We start from the raw sequence: 22,290 nt of genomic DNA, 5'->3' as shown, positions 1-22,290 counted from the left end.
CAGAAAACCTCACTTTTCAATTTAAAATTTTGTAAACCTATTGGAATCACTGAATTAATGATTCTTGGTTATTAATGAGTGAATATCTTTCATAGAAATTATATGTACTTGGAAGAAATCTCACTAGATTTAGGTATGATTAGGAGTGGGCGCTCAGGTATCCATTCGGGTTCGGGTTTATTCGGGTTTCGGGTATTCGGATTCAAAGATTTCAGCCACCGAGAAATTAACATTTCAGCATCGTCAGAGACACGAAACCGATATGTGACAACACGTGACTAGTCTGGACTATTTCTATGTAACTACACCGAATTGAAACTCTTGGACACCCATCCCAAATTTCTGTCAATAAAAAAATATTTAAATTAAGTGTGTGTTTAATTTATTTATAAGTAACTGTACCTTTCGAAAAACTAACGCATACAACAAATTATTTTAATTATATAGCAACTTAGAACATTAATGTTCAGAAACAAGCAGAGAGACATTTCATGTGTATACAAGACATATACACATTCATGTCTCTCTTAACAGCTTTTTAAATAAACAATTATTGAGCCCCAACCCCACAAATACCGAGTCTTCTATAAAACATACAAGTTAACAAAATTTAGCCTAAAGTAAAATTAGTAGCTACCCAAACAGTGACAATTAAGTCCAAACTACCACATTCATTAGTATTCCCTCCGTTTTTTAATATAAGTCATTTTACTGCTATGCACGTAGATTAAGAAAACCATTAATTTTTTATATTTTCTAAACAAAAACATCATTAATTATTTACCTAACCACAATTCAACCAATAAAAAAATAGAAGATATATTACCATTGGTCACACAACATTAATTATTAATAAATTTTACATAAAAAACCGAAAACGACATATAATTTGGAACAAAAAAAGTTTCTCTAAAACGACTTATATTAAAAAAACGGAGGGAGTAATATATTATCATTAATCCGATACAAATAATACAAATATCTCCAGTTCTCCACCGACATTCTCCTATCGAATAAGTTGTTTTGCCTGATTTTCATGTTATTCCTTCCTTTAGCAAAGAGTTATTGGGTTTAACTCTCCACTTTTATAATCTTCTTTAAAGTAAAGACTAAGGATAGATTATAAACTAATATCAAATTTACTCATCCGAAATATGATAAATAAAAATGTTGACAAAAAGGTGAATTTACAATTTTATTTTATACAAATTGTTGTTCCCATGTGAGATGATTGTGAGAAGTGAGCTGGACTTTGTACAAATTGGGGAATATATAAACACCCACCCAATACGCATATACTATGTTTATTTGGGTAGACCATTAAATTGTAGTAGATAAATCAAAAGAAAGTTTATTTTTTTTATTTCTTGAAAAAGGTTGATTAAATTAGGAGGCAAAAGGAGCTCTATGAGGAGTGCCTTTACGTCGCCTAGAATTAGAAGTATGAGTTGGAGGATGCGTGCCTTTGTGCGTTTCTTGTTGTCTTTCTTTACGCAATCTCTCTTCTTCATCTTCCTTATTCTTCCTCATTTCTTCAACCTGACATTTTTATGATCACATTATATATTTACCTTGTTCAAAATGTAACGTATACATATATCTTAAGATAAGTTATCTAATATGCTTGAAATTCTAACATAAACTATCAATTTACCACACCAGTTATTAAACGTTATATCATATCTCATTCCCGACAACAAATAAATTTTAAAACATTGGTAGTTGTGTTCTAGTTGGTAGAGTGTCAGTTACATTTGTTGACTCTGTATTGGCTTCTAAAAACGCAAAAAATGATAACTATGCATCCCATTTGGCATTTTCTATAGATATGACAATTTGATAAGTTTTCGGGTTCATGATTTACCCGGTTATAAAATAAGATTTGTGAATATACAGCAAATTGTTTGGTAAAATACCTTGCAACCCAAGGAACAGAAGCGAGCTGGATCAAGAAGCGTTCTGCAACAAGTCTCGCAGAAGTAAGAAATGGTTTTGGTGGTGGATGACGTGGGGCCATGAGATGAATTCTTAGGCTGAGGTCTCTCGTTCAAGAAGAGAACCCTCGCGCTATTGATGACATAATTTTGTACTCCTCTTATGTCCAATACCTTCTCTATCTCCGATACTCTAACCACATTATGATACGACGATCTTCTTATCTGTAGAATCATTGTTAGCTCAATGATTAAAAAACAATGGTGAAGGGTGAATGTATAGTGATATATGTATGCAATGTAGTGAACCTGAAGGACGGGATGATCAATGTGGAGGGAGGTTCGGCAGTAGATGCAAAACGCAGCGTTTTGACAAGAGAGACAGAACATGTTGCATTCATTTCGCGGTGTCTCACAGTGTCGAGGACAAATGTTGAAGTAGTTTGTTCTTAAGAGAGCTTCCAGCCATTTCGGCTCCTCCATTTTTTCTCTCCTGTTTACGTTATTCAAATAAAAAAATGGGTTAAAAATTAAAAGGGAAGATCCAGAAAACGTTCTGAACAATGTAATAACGAAGAACATATATATACTCGTGCCATTTGAATTACCTTAAGGAAGATGATCAGGAGAGAATAAAAGAGGGAGAGAGAGAGAAAGAGAGATGGTAGATTAATTGTTTTAGAGACAAGAGCAGGAAAATCAGATTTTAAGACTAAAAGAGAGAAAAAATATATAATTTTATAATATTATTGGTAAATGAAGATTTTTTTTATTTCTTCTTATTTAGGAGTGGCAGATATTCTGCATCTTTTGCTTATTTATTTATATATATTTTAAAACTATTAGTTTTTGGGGAGAGGAGAGAAAGGATAGAGACTATTTTAGGTTAAAGTTGATTTTAAACAGTTGGATTGAAATAATATACATGTAACATTTTTAGTTAAATAAGATAGTTTTATAAAATTTTGTCCCAGATTGAACTTTTGCAATTACTAGTTTTTATATATAATTAAATTTTACTACAAAATATTATAATGATATTACTGAAAGCTTAATATATAAATAAGAGTAGATAACTAGTAGCAATAAACTAAAAACTAAAATATATAGATAATAAAATTATGATTATTATATGCCAAATTTAAGAACTTTTGATAGTAAGTTATAAAATTTCATATAAATTTTTAAAAATATTTAAATGATGCAGTGATAAGGGTTTATTACAAATAAACAACTATATAAATTATATATGCAAAAGATGAGCATGTCTCTCTAATTATTCAAAGTATACTTCAAAGTTTATAAATGAAGGTTTCCCCCATCAAGTTTCAAAATTCCGATGTAAAAATATTGGACTTTGATGAGTTTAATTCCAACCAATGTTTGTGCTTGGCGTTCTTTTGAACTGGGGATCTATCTATTCACTTTCTTATAGATTCTTGGGTATGTTCAACATCATTTAGTATCAAAGTTCTTTTTGCCTATTGTCGATTGATATTTCTATGGGATTTTATACAAGGACTACCTGGATTATTTTTTGGATACATTTAATCTTGGTTCTAAAAATATCAGAGAAAGATAGAGTTCGGCTTTTGGAGATTACATGTATATATCCGAAGACCAAACTTTTCTTTTAGATACATGTAATATCCATTAGAAAACTATCTAACTTATACAATCAATTATTTTTTGTTAGTGATTATTGTTTCGTTCTTTGTAAATTTATTGATCTTTTGAAATATTTTTTTTTTTAAAGAATTTTAAATTTTATTAACTTCAAAAAACCTTTATACATACTATGCTATCTTTTGCAGACTAAGTAAATTGAAAAGCTATATTTATTTTAGAGAAGAATTTGAAAGAATCATCTACTCCTAAACCACATCTCATGGCCATTTCATATTTGTTTCATGACTTCCTTCTCAAAGAGGATATTCTGTTTCGGATTTGCTTATCCAAACATATGATGAGTTGACTAGCCGTTGTAGGGGGCTCTCCCACACGACGAGTGTTTCTTTCATACCATATGGCATAAGCTACAGCTTGGAAACAATACAGAAACATAAATGTTGCGGTTCTGTCTTGTAACCCCCTGACCAGAGTTTGCAACAGTGACGACCATTGAGTCGAGAGACCAACGCCCGCTAAACCTTTGACCGTTTCCCTCCATACTTCACCGGAAAAAGAGCATTCAAAGAATAAATGGTCTTGCGACTCGGTAACCGAATTACAGAGCCAGAAAGTAGACACAGCTTGGGGGTTCCACCTAAGGATCCTATAATAATTGGTAACCGAATTGCAGAGCCAGGAAGTAGACACAGCTTGGAGCTATAAGTTTATGTTGAAAAACTTAGTCAAATTTAGTAAAACTAAGGGAAAAAACATATTTTGAAAATATGAGTTTTACATATCTTGAGGTTACTTATTACTCTTAAAAATACAAGTTATTCAAAAACTAGCGTAGAAGACTTAAAAACTAGCGTAGAAGAAGACTTCTACGGAAGTCTTCTCGGATCAGTTAGAAACTTTAATTAACGTGAATGTTGGTAACCTCATAAATATCACCAATTAAGTTATAAATTTCATTCAGCAGCCCACATATTTATTAATAAATATGAATTAACAAGAAAATGTTAAAAAGTTTTTATAGTTATAGAGAAAATGCAAATTTATTAAACATTAACGCAGCGTCATCCACGGAGGTCGTCTAGTAGACTTCCAGAGAAGTCGTCCATTTAGGTCGACGCGGACGACTTCAATCTAAGTCTTCCAGCCGACTAAAATATAAGTCGTCTGGTCAACGCAGAGGTTATTTTTGCAATTGACTTTGAAATCTGTTATCTGAGACGATTGAAAAATAAGTCGTCTACTTTTGTTTGGTTAAAAAAAACTCCAAAAAAGCTAGACGACTTACATTTCAGTCGTCATAGGTTAGTTTTGCATTTGACTGGATTATTTCATAAGTTTGACTTTCCTGGACGACCTACATTACAGACGTCTGGTGAAAAATTGAAATATATGTTAGTTTTGCAATTGAAAATAAAACTTCAATATATAATTATGTATAGACAACTTACAATTCAGTCGTCCGCCCGACGACTTACATGTAAGTCGTCTAGGATTTACGAGGTTTGACCAGAATCTCGGAATAAAATCCTGGACGACTTACATGTAAGTCGTCGGACGGATGACTGAATTGTAAGTTGTCTTGTTATAATTAAATATTGAAGTTTTATTTTCAATTGCAAAACTAACCTACGACGACTTACATGTAAGTCGTCGGATTTTAATAAAATATTGATATTTCAATTTTCCACCAGACGGCTGAAATGTAAGTCGTCCAAGAAAGTCAAACTTGTGAAATAATCCAGTCAAATGCAAAACTAACCTATGACGACTTACATGTAAATCGTCAAGGTTCTTTGGAAATTTTTTTGTAACAAACAAAAACAGACGACTTATATTTCAGTCGTCTCAGAAAACAGATTTCAAAGTCAATTGCAAAAATAACATCTGTATTGACCAGACGACTTAGACGACTTTCAGGTAAGTCGTGTACAGCCAGACGACTTACCTGTAAGTCGTCTGGACGAACAGATCTGGAAAAAACTCGACATACCTTAAATTGGTGAGATAGCTTCTTTAGCACACATAAGGCTTCTCCAAGAACACAAAATCTCAAACGAAAGTGACCCACCCAGAATCGTTAGCTTCTATGACTTTATGAACCATAAAAAATATAGAATCAAAATTTTGAGTTTTTTAGCTTAATGTGAAGAGAAAGTGAGAGAGATGTTGTGTTTAGTTCATAAGAATAGAGAAAGAAGAAGAGTAAATCGATTTTGGGAACATTAAGAGCTTCAAATTGGTTGTTCATGGTGGTTAGGGTATTGATGACAATGGTAGTCTTGTAATTATTTGAAGATGATGAGGGTGAGAGAGTAAAAATGTCATTTTTGAAAAGAAAAAGAAATTAATGGCATTTTCGTGAATTATATGAACTTGTGGGGTGAATATGACAAAACTAATTTCTAAAAAAATGAAAATTAATTTTGTGTTTAACTTTGAGTTGCAGGTCAATTTTGCGAAAAGCCAAAAAAAATATTAATACACATGGAAGCTTGATCGACTACAGTTTAGGAGAAATAGGTAGGTGTATAGAATAATTAATGGAGATTTTCTTGTAATTAAACAGATTTAGTTTTTAAAGTGGGATCCATAAAGCTGCACAGGTGGACACTTTCGAGAGTGAAGAAACTATCCCATTATAATATAGATTTGTTAATCATAATGTCTGATATTTGTTTTAAAATCTAAGTGTTTATTAGTAAAATTTAACTTAAACGGTGGTTGTAAGTAACATAATAAAATTGAACTTGAACGTTTGGTGTTACAAAAACTATTAATAAAATTTAACTTCAACGTTTGGTGCACAGAGTTTATCTTTAATGTTCCAGTATTGAGTGATTATCAGTGTAAAGACTTATAAATGTCTTAATCATGTTGTTACATAGTCCATTGGTTGTCGCAATTTTCTTTCGCCAAGAAAAAGAAGAAGCTAGCGGTGGATAAGAATAGCATATAAATTGAAGGAAAGAAAAGTTGATCATCTTCCAGTGTAACTTAAGAAGATAAACTTTTGAGGTCATTTATAGGAATATAAATTCCAGGATTATTTAATAGAATAAGGCATGTTGCGACTCATTTTGGAAAGTTTACACGTGTTGAGATCATACTTAGGCCCTGTTCGTTTGCTCACCCAGGTGATCCATCTGGGTGAAGATGCAAATTGATGTTCGTTTTGTGCATTATAATGCTACATCCAGATGGATCACCCAGCTGAATTTTTTAAAACTCATCTCAAATTCTCACCCAAATGAAGGTGAGTCTTGATGGTGCATCTGGATGTAGATGCATCTAGTTCAGTCCAAAACGATAAATGACAAAAATGATCTTTTAAAATCAAAATATTATTTTCAAATCGTAAATTCTATTTTTTGCATATACATTTTTCCGCTATAACCAAAAAATGCATTTTCTCGCAAAAACTGAAAAACACACTTTCCTGCCAAAACCGCAAGATGCGGTTTTCCGCAAAAACAATAAAACACACATTTTCATAAAAACACATGTTTCGGCTAAACCAGTAAAACCGCACTTTTCGACCAAAACCGAAAAAACGCATTTTCCCGCCAAAACCAAAAAACGCATATTCCCGCCAAAACTCCAAAAAGCATTTTCCGGCCAAAACCACAAAAAGCATTTTCCCGCCAAAACAGGAAAAAAACGCATTTTCTCACCAAAACCGAAAAACACAATTTCCCGCCAAAACCGGAAAACCGAATTTTTCCACCAAAACCGAAAAAACGAAATTTTTTCCGCCAAAACCGGTAAACGAAATTTTCCCCGCCAAAACCGGAAAAACGCATTTTCCCGCTAAAACCGGAAAAACGCATTTTCCCGCTAAAACTGGAAAAACGTATTTTACCGCCAAAACCGGAAAATGAAATTTTCCCGCCAAAACCGGAAAAATGTATTTTCCCGCCAAAACCGGAAAACGTATTTTCCCGCTAAAACCGGAAAAACGTATTTTCCCGCCAAAACCGGAAAAACGCATTTTCCCGCCAAAACCGAAAAATGAATTTTCCCGTCAAAACCGGAAAACAAATTTTCCCGCCAAAACCGGAAAAACTCATTTTCCCGCGAAAACCGGAAAAGAGCATTTTTCCCGCCAAAACCGGAAAACTGAATTTTCCCGCCAAAACCGGAAAAATGTATTTTTCCGCCAAAACCAAAAAAATATACTTTTCCGCCAAAACCGCCAAAATGATTTTCCAAGCCAAAGTCGCAAAAAATAACTTTTCCCTCCAAAATCGTGAAAAAATACTTTTCCCGCCAAAACTTCAAAACACACTTTTTCCATCCAAACCGCAAAAACGTATTTTCCGCCAAACCCATAAAACGTATTTTCCGTCAAAACCATAAAAATGCATTTTTTCGCGAAAAACACATATTTCCTCAAAAACCGCAAATATATTTTCAGCCAAAACCGTTAAAATGCTATTTTTCCGCCGAAACATTAAAAATTATATTTTAGTCATTTTATTAACAAGTTCACCTGGATGCAGATGGAAGTTAAAAAATGAAAATCAAACGAACATAGTTGCATTCAGATGATTCATCTGGATGCATGGACGAAATGAAGAAACGAACAACACCCAGATAGAGCATCTGGGTAAGACATCTAGATGGACCATCTGGATGCATCTTCCAGATGTACAAACGAACAGGACCTTACACTCTCTACGTTCTTACATAAACAGAATAATCAAAGACAAGAGGAGCCATCATAAAAGTCCACGATTGTTTGTATAATTTAAATCACATAATATGATAAAACCACCAACTCCACAAGCTTACCATATTACTATATTATGATGTAACAGGTCAATCAATTGTTTGCAGAACTCTTGAGGTAAATTCCGGTAAATCGGAGCAGCAAAATTTGAACAAGTCCAAGATTCATAATCATATCCGAGTAGTTAAGTCAAGTTCATCATAGTTGCTGACCAAACCAATTAACCGATCCTGAATCAAATCACTAAAATCTGGTAAACAGACCTTGATTTTACTCAGAATCAGACAAGAACAAAGTAAAGAGCTTTAGAGGACAGCGGGAACAAAAAAAAATGCATAAGATGATTCACCGATTAAGTTATTAACACAGAAAGATACATGTTCAACTTCTGAGTCAGAACAGTCTAAAAGAAAACCCATAGTTAAACCCTTTTCTTTTTTCAACAACGACAAACTTGAAGTCAGGTCATCAACGAAAACCGACCAAAACGCATAAGAATCCCAAGAGAAAATATTAGCCGCATCATTCAAAATATTCACAGCTAAACCCCAAAAGATAAGTTATGAAAAAACCAAAACCGAAAGGAAGCGAGAGCGTTCATTATTTATCATTCCTTTCTGTTGGCTAGTAGCCAAGGAAGTGTCTGATCAGCAGTAGAACATAACGTCCTTGACGTTATCCTTGGTTGCTGGAAGAAGCGAGACAACAGCACTCGTGCTTGCGGTTGTGTTCCTGCTCCTGCTTGAACCTCCATCAGAGTTCTCACTTTCCATGTAGTAACGAGCCCTGAATGCAGCCAAGTGTGCATAGTAAGCCGGTGGCACAATTGAAACAGATCTCGTACACCTCGCAAACCTACGGTTTAAGACCAATTTTCAGAAAAATTCTCTACTACAAACATGTCAAAAGGGAAATGTAAGTTTTTGTTCCTTACGTGTAACAAAGGTTGTTGGTGAGCATTTGTAAGGCATCAGCTGTGAACCCGTTCTCGTCCACAAGCACATGGTAATGTGCAGGCCTGCTTGTTCCCTATAACCAAACAAAAGCAGCTTATAGTTCCTAATGATGAAACTGGCTAAAGATGTTTAACTATACTAGGGGAAGTTCTTGATTTACCTGAATGCCAGCGTGACTGTTCAAATAGAAGTCGAACTCCGTGGGATGACAGATTTTGGTATCGACGACGGTACCTATAAGAAGAAGATGCAAAAAAATATTTCAAATTTGTATATGTTGACAATGATCCAAACGAATTAAAGAGCAGATTGTGGCGAGATACCTGGCTGAATGTTCCCACTCTTATCAGTTGTCTCACGGTTCCCGTGTTGAGCAGGAAACAAACGTGTGTGGTGTCTTTTCTGGACGACCACAAACGTTACAGGCGGAAGATAACGCTCTTCGAGAGAGGCACACGCCTTGCGTATAGCAGTCATCTCATGCAACAGCACTTGGCTAAACTGTCCTTCACTCACACCATCGCTGCATAGAAAGGTAAAACGATTAGCAAAACAGATTATTATTTTCAGGCCCTATATCAATATTGACTTACCGATAGAATATGATCCTCAGAGGTTTTTGACCTGTAGCCCTCCTGAATGCGATCAGATGTTCCCTGCATTCAGATACATAATGTTCTTGTTTTTGTGAATCTGCGAAATCAAAGCAAACAAGAAGAAAAAGGAGAAAGAGCTTCTGTTCTTACCTTATCATACCAGTGTGGACTGGCCCTCGCTGAGGATCCTGTACCAGCTTATACAGGTCCTCGATGATTTCTTCCCTATGAGTTTGAGCAGACACCAGCCCACGATACTTGGTTATCTCAGGCCAATCCATCGAGGCCACAACCTTTAGTAAAAAATATATAAATAGAAACTTATAAGCTGAATTAGAAAAGATAGTGAGAGAAAAGTAAAAGCAGTGAAGATACAATACCGCAGCAATAGAAGGACTCGAGTCCTCTCCAGGTTGAGGGTGAGTCACGTCAGCACCAAAGATTATGGTTGGGCGATCACTAATCAGAGGAATCCTTCTTCTAATGGCATCATCAAGGACTGTGTTCCGTCCCCCAGTCTGATACAAATTAACCCTTAAATTTACAGTATCATAAATATAAACATGTGGAACTATGAAAGAAAATGAAAAATAGATCACAAGACCTTGACATTAATCTTCAATGCGACATTTTCCATGTACTGCTTGTTGAGTTTACGAACTTGATTTGGTTGACAACACTGGGATACTATCCCTAGCTCTGTTTCACATATCCTTTTGATCTTCCCTGCATATATAAATAACGTGGAAGCAACCAAATTGTTGGCATCTTTTACATCACAAAAATACCAACTAAGCAATATTACAATAAGGATTTAGTGGTTTACCGTATGACCCAGTGACATCCGGTAATATTACAATCAACATTTGAAGACCAGGTGCCCTTTTGTGGATATCACAAAGTGCTTCCTCAATTCTTTGAGGCTGGCAAGAGATGAACGGAATAGCAGGCTGTGGATTGAATTGCTGGAAGTATATATAAAAAACAGTCAGCGATCTTTCTAGAATAAAAGGAGAGAGTCACAACTAAGTCATACCATTCCTTTGCTGACGCACATGTCAATCAATTGCTTGCAAAACTCTTGTGGTAAATTCCGGTCAATCCTAGTAGAGAAGCACACGCTAGTCCAAGATGCAACTCTTGCTCCATTAATCATTTTCTAAAACACAAGATATACAACAATCAAAACGATGTAAAAGGCTGAAAATTTTGATATTACATGTAAAACCAATAGAAGCAGTAGGCACAAATATCCATCACTTACCTTGTCAATCATGTTCCACTGTCCTAGCCTTGGATTCACCATTTTTTCTCTGCCACTTTCATGGTATTTCAACTGTAGACAGAAATAGAACCTCGCAGTGACCAACATTGAAAAGAGAATTTGTATAGCAATAAGAAAAAACAATAGAAAAATGGAGTCGAGAAAATCACCAGGGGTGGAGGTAGGACCCGAGCCTCAACTGTGGCTAGCTGATCAGTAACTGACATTCCAAACTCCTTCCTCACAAGATCAATCTCGTTATACTTATTATTCTTGACCATCTAACAATATAAACAACAAACGTTATGTCTATTAAAAGAGGAATGCAAAAATAAAGACATCTGTGTAAATGTGATTCAAGGAGGACTAAGTATACCCCTTTGATCGAATTCTCTCTAATGTCAGGCCTTTGGCAGGTAGCTCTTAGCAACGCAGTCACCTGCCTCTCATTCAGCTTTTTGGTGTATCTCTGGCCTTCAGCTATCCGGCATAACTGCAAAAAAAAAAAACAAAGTGAGCAGATCTTTAATGGTAGAAACCTGAATTCAGAAAAATGATGAAGGTAAAGAAAAAAATGAAATTGTTTGGAACTGAATCATACTTCCATTGGGAAGTAAGCAGGCCTTGAGTCACTCCCTGATTGGATAGCAGGTAGAGCCGGGTATTTCACTCTGTAATTATACTTCTCAGCAAAGTACTGCACAACAGTTTTTTGGGTGTTGTCCTCTAACGTGAACCTGAAATGAAAAACCAAGTACTATCAGCAACTAGGAAATCAAAGATCAGAAACAAAGTCCGCATTTTATTTAGGTTTTCTTGAAACAAGCAACCATACCTTAGCTCGCTGATGGGACAGCTGGAAATCCCACTGACCTTGACACTTCTTGCGAAGTCAAACTGTGCCAATTCAACTTTTAAGCTCTTCAATGCTTTCTTCACCTAGCCACCACAAAATAAAAACCGTATGAACAACTGCAATATCTTCTATAAGATAACTACTGAACTGGTTGAATAAACATCAGATAAGATGCCTTGACACGATCCGAGTCCCTCAGTGGCCTGCTAAAATCCCTCAGATTCAGGTACTTGCCGATGAATTCAGTGACAAGGATAGGTTCATAGAAAGATCTAGCAGACACATCTGCATCATAAGAAATGAACACATGAACAATTCAAATCTCAGTCAACAAAACCAACCGCAACTAACCCATGAAAAAAATTTATAATAAGTTCTTACCAATGTTGAGAGACAGTCCCATCTGAGTGAGTCTTAGACTTTGGAAATACCCGCTCCAGTACTCAACACCATCACCAAGCTCACCCCTCCTTCCCAAACTGGGGTCGAAGAAAGACCTCCCAACGGAAACAAACCTGAAGAGAAAGCAATACAGTCAATGCTAAGTCCATATTCAGTCAATATTTAGTCCAATAGAGTAAATGTTTAAATTCTTAACGTACTTTTGGGATGGCAGATCCCTGAGTACAACATCCAAAACTTGGATGGTCTCGTATGGAGCATCTCTCTGTTTCCGACGGAGAAACTCCTGCAACTGATGAAGATCAGGCCTTGACGCCAGCTTTATAGCAACTCTGAACTTCCTGTCCCTCCTGCCAAAAAGAGCCAAAACACTGTCAACCAACGTGCTTTTCGCTACCACTATAAACCAATCAACAAACAGATCAATATGCATTACTTAGATGACGCAGCAGGTTTTTTGTCGTTCAGATCCACAACAAACTCTTTAGACTCAAAAGGGAGAGGCCCAGCAGTGTAGAGACTCTTCCTGCCGTCATACGCAGGAATCTTCTTCGCCATGTGTGATTCTCCGTACGTCTTCACCAACGTTGTCATCACGTCCCTGTTCACCTTCTTCGAAATAACCTCGGGACTGATTGACACCTGTGCGCAGACAAATAATCAACACACATAAAGTCCCATCCACGAACGCAACAAACAACCCTAACCGTAACGCAAATACAGTAAGCTGAAGAAATATAACAAACTTTTTTTTTTGTTTTAATGTAACAAACTTGTTACAATAAAGTAGAAAACTCGAAGGAGACTAATTACATCGTAGTGATAGAGATCTCTATCCGCAACTTGAACGAGGAAGTGATTCGCGCGAATCGTCACTTTCTTCCCCGCCTGACCAAACCCTGGCCTGACCGGAAACGTCACCGCCTTCGACGACGACGGAGGAGCCGTCGTGATCTGGACTTTCTCCGCTAACTCCTGACCGAGAGACGAATCGGAATCCGAAGACGCCGAGGCCTTGGGTTTCTCACGTACGGACGACGACGAAGCGACGTCAACCGCTCCGATGGCGCCGGAAACAGCATCCGACGGAGGAGACGAAGAGCTCGAAGCGACGGGAGCGGCGTTACCGCGACCTCTCCCGCCGCGAGCGCCGGAGCTTTGCAGTGCAGGCCACGCAACGGGACCGGGGGACTGGTCAGATCGACGTCCTCCACCGCCGCCGCGACCACCACGAGACGACATTTTTCGAAGGGAAGCTTACGAAGGAAGAAAACAAAATTCGAAAACGGAAAGAGAGACAAAGGAGAGAGTAGTGTAGAGAGAGGGGAGTGAGGAGACTTTATTTTAAAGGAGCGAAGAGACGGTTGACGAATTTTTACTATTTTGTAAAAATAACTAATTAACCTTCGGGAAATGACGATTATGCCCTTGTTGCTTTGGCTCCAAGTTCGTGGTTTTTTCCTCTACTTTATTTGTGGGTCCTACTCTGTAACAATACCACGATTACTGCTTTTTAATAACTATTCTGTAATTTGTATTTGATCCCTACCAGGCTCTACTCTTTCCAAATTTGATTCTGTTTGCTACCCAAAGAAAGAGATATCTTTGGTACGTTTTTTGCTCTTTTTGTGATTAGGAATAAATGTAGACCAGCTCAGCTAATTCAATTTATGCAATATTCTTTGTCACAAATTTATCAGGATAGGTTTAGTTGCACGTAGGTGAAACGTCTGACAATTGATTACTATTTTCGTTTAGTTAAAATTCTAAAAAACATTAATAGTAAAAATTATCTCAGCTAATGTGATAGTTATTGATATGATATCTGACAGTATCCATAATTACCGTTTTAAATGCAGACCATCATGACAAGCTTGCGCCATCTTTGCATCGGTAAACGATGATTTCAATAATGATGAAGATTTAGGAATATTGTTTTTTCTTAGTTCTTATCTTCTTTTTTGTACGATCGCTCGCCTTTTTTTACTTTTGGATTTGTATCGCGATAAAGATATTTGTGAATTTTAATTTATTTGCATATTGAGCAGCATTTTTCGTATTGAGCTACTTTAATATGAGAAAAAGTTAAAAACGGGACAACAAATACGAAGACTAACTTTCTTTATTCACGCGGTTATCAGTTTAATGGACCAATTCAATTATATTAGAAAGTTGAGGACCAAACCAAAATTGATTATACAAATATAGTGGGTTACAAAAGTGCAAATATAATGTAAGAACCCGAGCATGACTGACTCTCAACATTCGTAACAATAACTAAAATTTATACTATAATTTTTTTTTTTTCAACAAGATTCTATTCATTCATTAATAAAGAGTTTGGGTTAATATCAGTGAGACTAATCATAGTATAAGTCATGTCTTTTTCTGAAGGGTAAAGATTAGAAAGTTAGAAATGCATGACTATTTATATGGCTGAGTTACACGAAGGTTATATTGTGTTAAATGTTAATTCCGAATATTAATAAATTTAGGTTAAAATATATAATAATCCATTAAATATATTGGCATAAACGAAAACTTGGTTATTAAAACAATTGTTAAATAACCAAGCGGATCAGCCGATAGAATATATATAAAAAATATGATAAACTTACAATAATAAGAATCCATTTAAGACTATAGATTTCATTAATTTGTAATTGCTATTTGTAATCTTAACAAAATATTTGAAGATTCCTGTTTAAAATATATTAACTTCTCCGAATAGATTTGGTTAATATATGGAAACATTGAGGAGGTTAAGATATTCTAGATATTTTTTATCCATTTCGTAATATTTAGAATGTAAGATTATGGAGGTTTATTTTTTTTAAGATCATGACTTTCAAAAAGGTTAATATAAACGGAAATATTGTTATTAAGGTTGTTATGGATATTTTGATAGATATTGGTTAATTATGGATATATATTCTCTAAGTTGTTTGGTTTTTTTAAATTTAATAATTTTCTTGTTTAAATAATATCTTTGTCAAAGAATAATTATTGTTTTATAATATGAAAAAAACTCCGCTCCTCTTCCATATTAATTGATTTGGTAATATATAGGGATGAATTTATGATATAAGTAAATATATAGTATTACAAATTATAATGGAAAAAAATTAAACGAATACACTAAATCTCAACATTTTAAAAAAATCTAACTCTAAATCTCAACTTCCATTAGCTTATAATAACCTAGTTGTGGTACATCTTCAAGCCTCCTATTCCAAATATGCTTTCTGAACTTCAAAGTTAACCCAGATATAATGCATGCATGCATACAGGGTCTCCTAGCAAAAACATTAGTGAAACAAGACTTTTAAACAAGTTTCTAAACTCTTCTCTTTCAGATTTGAGGTTTGGGACTTATCCTCTCACATTATGGTACATGAGCAAAAGCTTATTTGTGGAGATTCTCCCTCTTCAATTCTTCCCTGTAATGGACGAAAAGATAACAAAAAAAAACACACTGATAGTAGGAGTTTTTTTTTTGAACTGATTTATTCAAAAGACCCGGACTAGACTGATAGTAGGAGTTTTGTGTTGTTTATCTTTCAATAACACGTAAGCATTCATTCTACTACAAACAAGATGTACAGAGATGAGAAATCAAAGAGAATAAGCACATGGTCTAGCTTTTGTTGGAGACGGTTGCACGACAAGGTGCATTGTGATGACGGATTTCGGGAGATCATCAAATGGAGCTTTACACCGATCGAGCAACAGTTTTACCATTCTCCAAAATCTTACCAGCATTTATCAACTTGATGTCACTAGATGTTTTTTGGAATAATCTTCTTGTCCATAAAACAACACATTCATAGCCCCCAAATTAGATTATTAGTCAACATGTATAAATAGGAACAAAAAGTTTAAGATATGAAACTGGGTTCGTCCTAGAGTCTCTTTTTTTTTTTTTTTTTTTTTTGTAAAACTTGAGACTTTCATTAAACTTAAACATTGTTTAGAGCCCATAGGGCTTGTTTAGCAACATTATCGGCCCAAAAAGTGCCTATTACAAGCCTACACTTTTGTAATGATCTCCCATTCATATCCTTGATACCATTCAACCACGAAATCTCGATCAGAATCGCCTTTAATCATATAATCGTCAAAATATTTGAGTTTTGTAAATCATAACATCAATTCGCTATACTTTAGTTCACTAAATCTGTTATCTATGACAAAATGGGCCGAAAGATCCAACTTCTTCGTGAACATATAAAATGTATTAAACCTTTGAACATGGCGCACAAGTTGCAATCAGTTTTGAGATATCCAGCCGCAATGGATTTAATTAAATAACAAGTGAAAGGTTTTGAAAACGTGTCTAATCAGCAATGCCTTAGAGGAAGAGACTTGTAATCAATCTGTTATGGATAATGCTTTTGTCCAAAAACTTCTACACCTAAAAGAAGGTTCAGCGATCCATATTGAAGGTATATGATTTGTGTACTAGATTTATTTGCAACAATTTTCTTTTGGCAACGAAAATATTTCATATAGACCATACCCGGTGAAAATGGTTACATACTCTTGTGGACCAATAAAATTCCTTTTTATAAATTATACTTTTTAAGTATGGAATGGGTGTTGTATATGATATTCAAATGTTGAGTTGATCATGTCATGTAGCATAGTTGTTTTTATTTGTTCAAATTTGTAAACATATGTATTGTCAACTAAACAAATTGCTCGAATGTTGTCATCTATACTACTGTTTAGATAAATTAATCATAAAGAGAATCTCAATGATCGGAGCATAAAACTGGGTGAATCAGAGCAACACGGAACTTAATTGGTTTGTCGTTGTCACCAAACTTTCTTGACTTTGGGGGATAAGGTTGGCTTCAGTCGTTATTACATAAACCGAAAGTCCGAACCACATTTCTTACAAACAAACAGATATTAAAAAAAAAATCAGGTACAATTATTGGCATATAATTTGATAAAAATACATTATATCCCACTTAGTTAATGACTTTATTTCTTCTATATAGATTACTAATATACACAGATTTAAAACGTTTGACTCATAATAGAATGCAAACAATCCCCTATCTTTTGGCCCTTTCTAGGAAGGCAACACGAAGTTTCCTAAAATCAATATTTATTTCCTAAAATAAGAGAAAAAAAATAAAAATAGAAGTTTAAATTAAATTTAGAAATGGTAAAAACTTCTAGAAACCCATGAATTTGAGCCAGTGAAAACCAGTTTTCGCCGCCACTTTCTCTGCTTCCTTCGAACAAGATTCCGACGTTCCACTTCCGACCAATCCTCCGTTCTCTTTCCGACCGCACAAGAAGAAGTTCCTAGACCCAAGCGAGATCAGCTTCTGTTCCCTTCCTATACCTGAAAACGAGCTCCAGAAACTCAGTATTCGTCGCAACGATTTGCAAAAGAAGAAAACAGAGAGAGAGAGTTTATACTTTCGAGGCTGAACTGCGAGTAATGGAGATCAAACCGGGCCGGTTCAGATTCCGGTAAGAAAGGTCGGCGAGCTTCCTTCACGTAAAGACGAATCGCGGCGTCGATCAAATCGTCCACGGTGGATTCCGGCGAAATTATAATCTGCAGAGCTCCCAAACTCCCTTGAACCGTCACGTTGAGAAGCAGTTTCGTCAGACGCGGCGGTTTAGAAGACACCGGTTCGACGACGGTTCGACCGCTGGAGAATAATTCCGGCAACGTCTTCGGTCTTCGAAGCTCTCCTGGGTTCGAATGAGGCACCGTTCCTCTGCCGTGAAACGACATCGCTTTCTCCTGTAGCTTTCCTCGACGATTTTTCTCCGTTTCTCCGGTGGTTCCTTTCCGGTTAGCGGTCTTCGAGTTTACCGGCATGTTCAACAAATCAGCGGCTTTTCAATCTGACGACGCCAGGAGTGGCGGGAGGTTCTTGTATTGGCGCCGGTCACAGGAAGCTATCATAACCGGAGTGGCACAACTGTAAATAGCGAAGGAGGACGAGGGCAAAATGGTTAAAGTTGGATGTGAGGAAATTTGAGAGATGTAGGCGGAAGTATTTATAGTGGATTGTAGATGATGAAACTGTGAGAAATGGCTTTGGATGTTTCTGAGAGGAGTGAGGGAACCGGGGAACCGGCTACTATAGGTGAACTGCATCTCCAATTATTCGTGTTGGTTTCGGTATTGTGCCCAGGTTCAACCGGTGGCTCTTAATTATCTACCGATCACAGGAACCAAGTTGGACTAGGACTTGGTTGGAGTTAGACCCTTGCTATTTCACCACTTAATATGCTCATTTACTGTGTTTTAATAAGATAGATTATTAAGAGTAATATAATTTCGTTTTTTTAACACATTGTAATGTTTGGTAATCAATTCGTTTATGTGATATTTACATACGAGGGCAATTCCTTCCCTTTGGCTAAGGTTTAATTATTGTATTCATGCACATGGTTATTTTTAGTTAATCGAGAGTCGAAATTATTTTGGTTTATCTTCTTCTTTTTTTTTTAATGAAGACACGCTTTTCCTTTGTTAAATTTTTTGTTTACATGAGGTCAAAGCATGTTGAAAACAGATTTTCAATATTTATAAAAGAAAGCATGTTCGAAAGGTAACATATTAGTGGAAGTCGTCCGTTTGGTCATGTAAGTTGACTAAATGTTCATTGATTCTTCTGCTCTAAGGTATGAGTTTCGATTTTAAGAAAGGATAAAATTATATGAATTAATGAAAAAAAACTTATAAAAAATTTGTAGTATAACGCAATAAGTACCGCCAAACGTGAATTTTCATTAGGCAACTAAAATTATCGGATATATAATCATTTGTAATATTTTTTATAATTTGTAATAGCATAATTATCTAGCGTTAAAACAAATAACATATTATTATATAACAAAGAGATGTGTTTATTTGTGTTTTTACTGTATTTTAGTTCTTCCCTTGTGTAAAGAAAATAAGTCTTTTAAAAAAGCAATTAAGTTCAGTAAAATATACGTATAAAAATATGTTGAACACAATTTATAAATTGGTCGAGACTCTCGAGAGCTCCTATTGTTAACCAGCGGTAAGTTGGGTCAGGGTATTTTTCGTCTTATGCAAAAATGCCAAGAAAATAGAAAAGGTGTGGTTCTTCATGGGGTTAGTTCTTTTTGTGTTTGAGTTTAATTCTCCTTAGATGACGGGTATTTAAAAATTTAATGGTTGATTTTGACATTAAAATATGAATCAAAAACCCATATACAAACATGACAATTTAAAATACTAAAAATAATGCAATCAAAATATTAAAGATACTAGGTTAAGACCCGCCCCTTGGGCGGGATGAATATTATATATAAATTATTTTGAAGTATTATATTTTTTTTACATATTATGAAATAATAAATATATATTGAATAATAAAAAATTTAGTAACTATTACGTATGTAATTAAATAGGTACAAATACTTAAATAAATTTTATTAATCGAGACAAATACTTTTTCTATTTTATATGTTATAAAATTAAGTTTACATGATATTAACATAGATATAAAGTACATTTTTAATATTGATATCTGCTAAAAAATATTTTATACTCATATTATTTTGATCGTTTGTATTTCTCTATAACAAATTTTTTAAATAAATGATAACAATAAAAAAATTATGGGATGTTTAATAGTTTTAGTAATTTATAATTTTAAATATATTCAATGCAAAGTTTAAAATCTAAATATTAAGTTGTCAATAATTGTTCAAAATGTTTATCAAAAAAATTCAAAGCAAATTCGAAATTAAAATACTTATGTATTTTATATTTTATATGGTATATAATTTATTTTTAAGAATGTTAATATACATATATATAATATTTATTAAATGAGACTTCCTACTTCTGTAATTTCATAATCATTTGTATCTTGTTATAACATAAAGTTTAGACCATGGATCACAAAAGTTTCAATGTGAGATTTTTAACAACTTTAGTCATTTATATTCGTTTTTAAAAATTCAAAATATAGCATATACGAAAAAATCTAAATTTTTATTATATAGTTAACATGATTGTTTAATTTATTTTAATTAGTTAAATTTTTTAAAATGATAGAGAATATAGTAATTTTTATCAAATCTTTTATTATTCAAAATCATTAATTGTCATATATACTTTAGCCACATTAGGTAATTCCGTGATTTTTATTTAAGGAAACAATGAAGAACATTTATGATTAGTTTATGGTTAGTTTAATAAAAAGTTTATTATACATTTATATGGACCAACATATTTTTCTAAGGATTCTAAGAATGATTGTGGTGATGACATGTGGCTACAAAAATATATTAAAATCATTCTTTTAATATATAGGGGATACCACATTTTGAAATATTATCAATAGTTGTGGTCGTTTTTATACTACTAATTCATTAAGGTTGGGCCTGGTAATTATGAGAATAAAGTGGAGTAAATTGAAAAGTAAAAATGAGAGAAAAATATAAAATGTGGAAAAAGACAAAAGCAACAGTGATTAGCGTTAATATATTCTATCTCTCAAACTAAGTGTAAAGTTTAGAGTATTTTTTCCACTTTCTCAACAGTGCTTAGAGTAAAAATAAAAGAATGATTTTTTATCTGATTGGTAAACTTTCAGCTGAATTCAGAGTAAAATACGTTTACTCCAAAACATTTACTCTAACATGTTTATACAGTCACACTCTAAATAGGAGAAAAGTTCAAACGACTAGTTCATATTTAACGAGAGAATCAACTTCCAAATTTTCATATCTTGAAATTTTAGGAAAAGAAATAGAGACAAAAACATAGGAGAGGTGATTGGTATCAAAGATGATTCCAAAGACTTTCTTAAGCTATTGTTTGTTGTTGATATCTCTAATGAGCGTTGAAGAGTCAAAGACAATCTTGATGTCGCCGAACCCGAGAGAAGCCACCTAAACTAGAACCGATCAGATTGTTAGGGCTTTCACCATAAGAGGGGAACATAAGAAATCATGGACATGTGAACCGCATTGGGATGTAGTGATCATGCTTTCCTTGAAGATCTTGGTTAAGCCAGCTTGCTTCGTGCTCTTGTCCCACAATGCATTAGTTTTGCATGTGACGGAAAGGGAGAGGGTCTATCTTGTCAAGGATGATTGATGAATCGAGGTTAGGGATTAGTTACTGGTGAAGATAAGTCATGGGTTCGTGGTTTTTCAGAGTTCCCAACTCATGTGTAATTTTATAGATCATTGTCTCATGCCAATTGTGGAGTGGGAACCTTTTGATTCTGATCCAGAAGGGGATTTGAAAAGGGAAAGTAATTGATATGACTGGTTCCCCAACTCTGGATGATTACCATTTAATAACTAAAATGATAAGGTTTATTTTCTAAAATTTTCTGTAGATTATTTTATCTTTTGAATTTAAATGAAAAAAAAATATGACCCAAATATGAACCATATGCTCTTCCTTGAACATTCCACATGCGAGGTATAGAAGGGATGAGAATCCAAATTCTTTGTTCTTGAGGTTTTGGTGAATCTTACTATAAAGGTAAGTGCATTTTCCTTGCCAGAGCTGATATATCTACATTTGGAGCATTGGTTCTTTTGATCTGTGAGGTTCTGCTTGTTCAAAAAGAAGTCCATTTCCTTTTTATGCATCTTTGAAATGGCGATACATAGTTTTCCGAGACATTCGCTTCACTGAAGAGTTAGGTCAGGTTGACAAAACAATCTCGTGATGGGATTTCTGTTGGAAGTAGGGAAACAAAGAGAGTGGGGTGGGAAATTGAGCAAGTAGACTTACAGAGAGATTGAAGGTAGATGTATTGTGTGAAGAGAGTCACTAAGATGTTGTGTGAACTTGGAATGCGGTTGAAAAGAGTGAAGAAAGTAACGAAAGATCTAGAATGAGCTTGTTCTTGCAATATATGATCTTTTTCTTGAAAAGTTTCTAAGTTTCAA

At 34.6% G+C, this 22,290-nt stretch overlaps 3 protein-coding genes across 4 annotated transcripts; all 3 read right to left on the bottom strand.

Annotated features, from left to right (window-relative positions):
- Positions 1–1,153: 1,153 nt before the first annotated feature.
- LOC103829692 (uncharacterized protein At3g50808) lies at positions 1,154–5,017 on the bottom strand. 2 transcript variants are annotated; one of them, XM_009105381.3, is made up of 4 exons: positions 2,543–5,017; positions 2,244–2,427; positions 1,917–2,159; positions 1,154–1,539 (listed from the first exon to the last, which is right to left on the bottom strand). In XM_009105381.3, exons 2-4 carry the CDS (start codon positions 2,415–2,417, stop codon positions 1,387–1,389), a joined length of 570 nt encoding a protein of 189 aa, XP_009103629.1. In that variant the 5' UTR covers positions 2,418–2,427; positions 2,543–5,017; the 3' UTR covers positions 1,154–1,386. The 2 variants fall into 2 exon arrangements, with proteins under 2 accessions (XP_009103629.1, XP_018508546.1); XM_018653030.2 differs by lacking the exon at positions 2,543–5,017 and having other exon boundaries at positions 2,244–2,534.
- A 3,593-nt stretch (positions 5,018–8,610) lies between these two features.
- LOC103829691 (protein argonaute 5) lies at positions 8,611–13,697 on the bottom strand. The gene is made up of 20 exons (XM_009105380.3): positions 13,180–13,697; positions 12,803–13,008; positions 12,567–12,716; positions 12,346–12,479; positions 12,140–12,249; positions 11,944–12,047; positions 11,710–11,845; positions 11,485–11,601; positions 11,279–11,389; positions 11,109–11,180; positions 10,881–11,003; positions 10,671–10,809; positions 10,449–10,570; positions 10,225–10,362; positions 9,995–10,137; positions 9,842–9,904; positions 9,572–9,771; positions 9,409–9,482; positions 9,227–9,321; positions 8,611–9,147 (listed from the first exon to the last, which is right to left on the bottom strand). Exons 1-20 carry the CDS (start codon positions 13,606–13,608, stop codon positions 8,940–8,942), a joined length of 2,874 nt encoding a protein of 957 aa, XP_009103628.1. The 5' UTR covers positions 13,609–13,697; the 3' UTR covers positions 8,611–8,939.
- Positions 13,698–17,202: 3,505 nt separating this feature from the next.
- Positions 17,203–18,609, bottom strand: LOC103829690 (uncharacterized protein At4g22758). Its single transcript, XM_009105379.3, has 2 exons — positions 17,803–18,609; positions 17,203–17,725 (listed from the first exon to the last, which is right to left on the bottom strand). The coding sequence occupies exons 1-2, from the start codon at positions 18,212–18,214 to the stop codon at positions 17,553–17,555; spliced, it is 585 nt and encodes a 194-aa protein (XP_009103627.1). The 5' UTR covers positions 18,215–18,609; the 3' UTR covers positions 17,203–17,552.
- Between the last annotated feature and the right edge of the window lie 3,681 nt (positions 18,610–22,290).

This window comes from Brassica rapa, chromosome A07 (genome assembly GCF_000309985.2).
Source record: "Brassica rapa cultivar Chiifu-401-42 chromosome A07, CAAS_Brap_v3.01, whole genome shotgun sequence".
NCBI lineage: Eukaryota > Viridiplantae > Streptophyta > Magnoliopsida > Brassicales > Brassicaceae > Brassica > Brassica rapa.
Note: the sequence above shows the minus strand (reverse complement) of the source record. Positions and strands in the feature narration are given on the sequence as shown.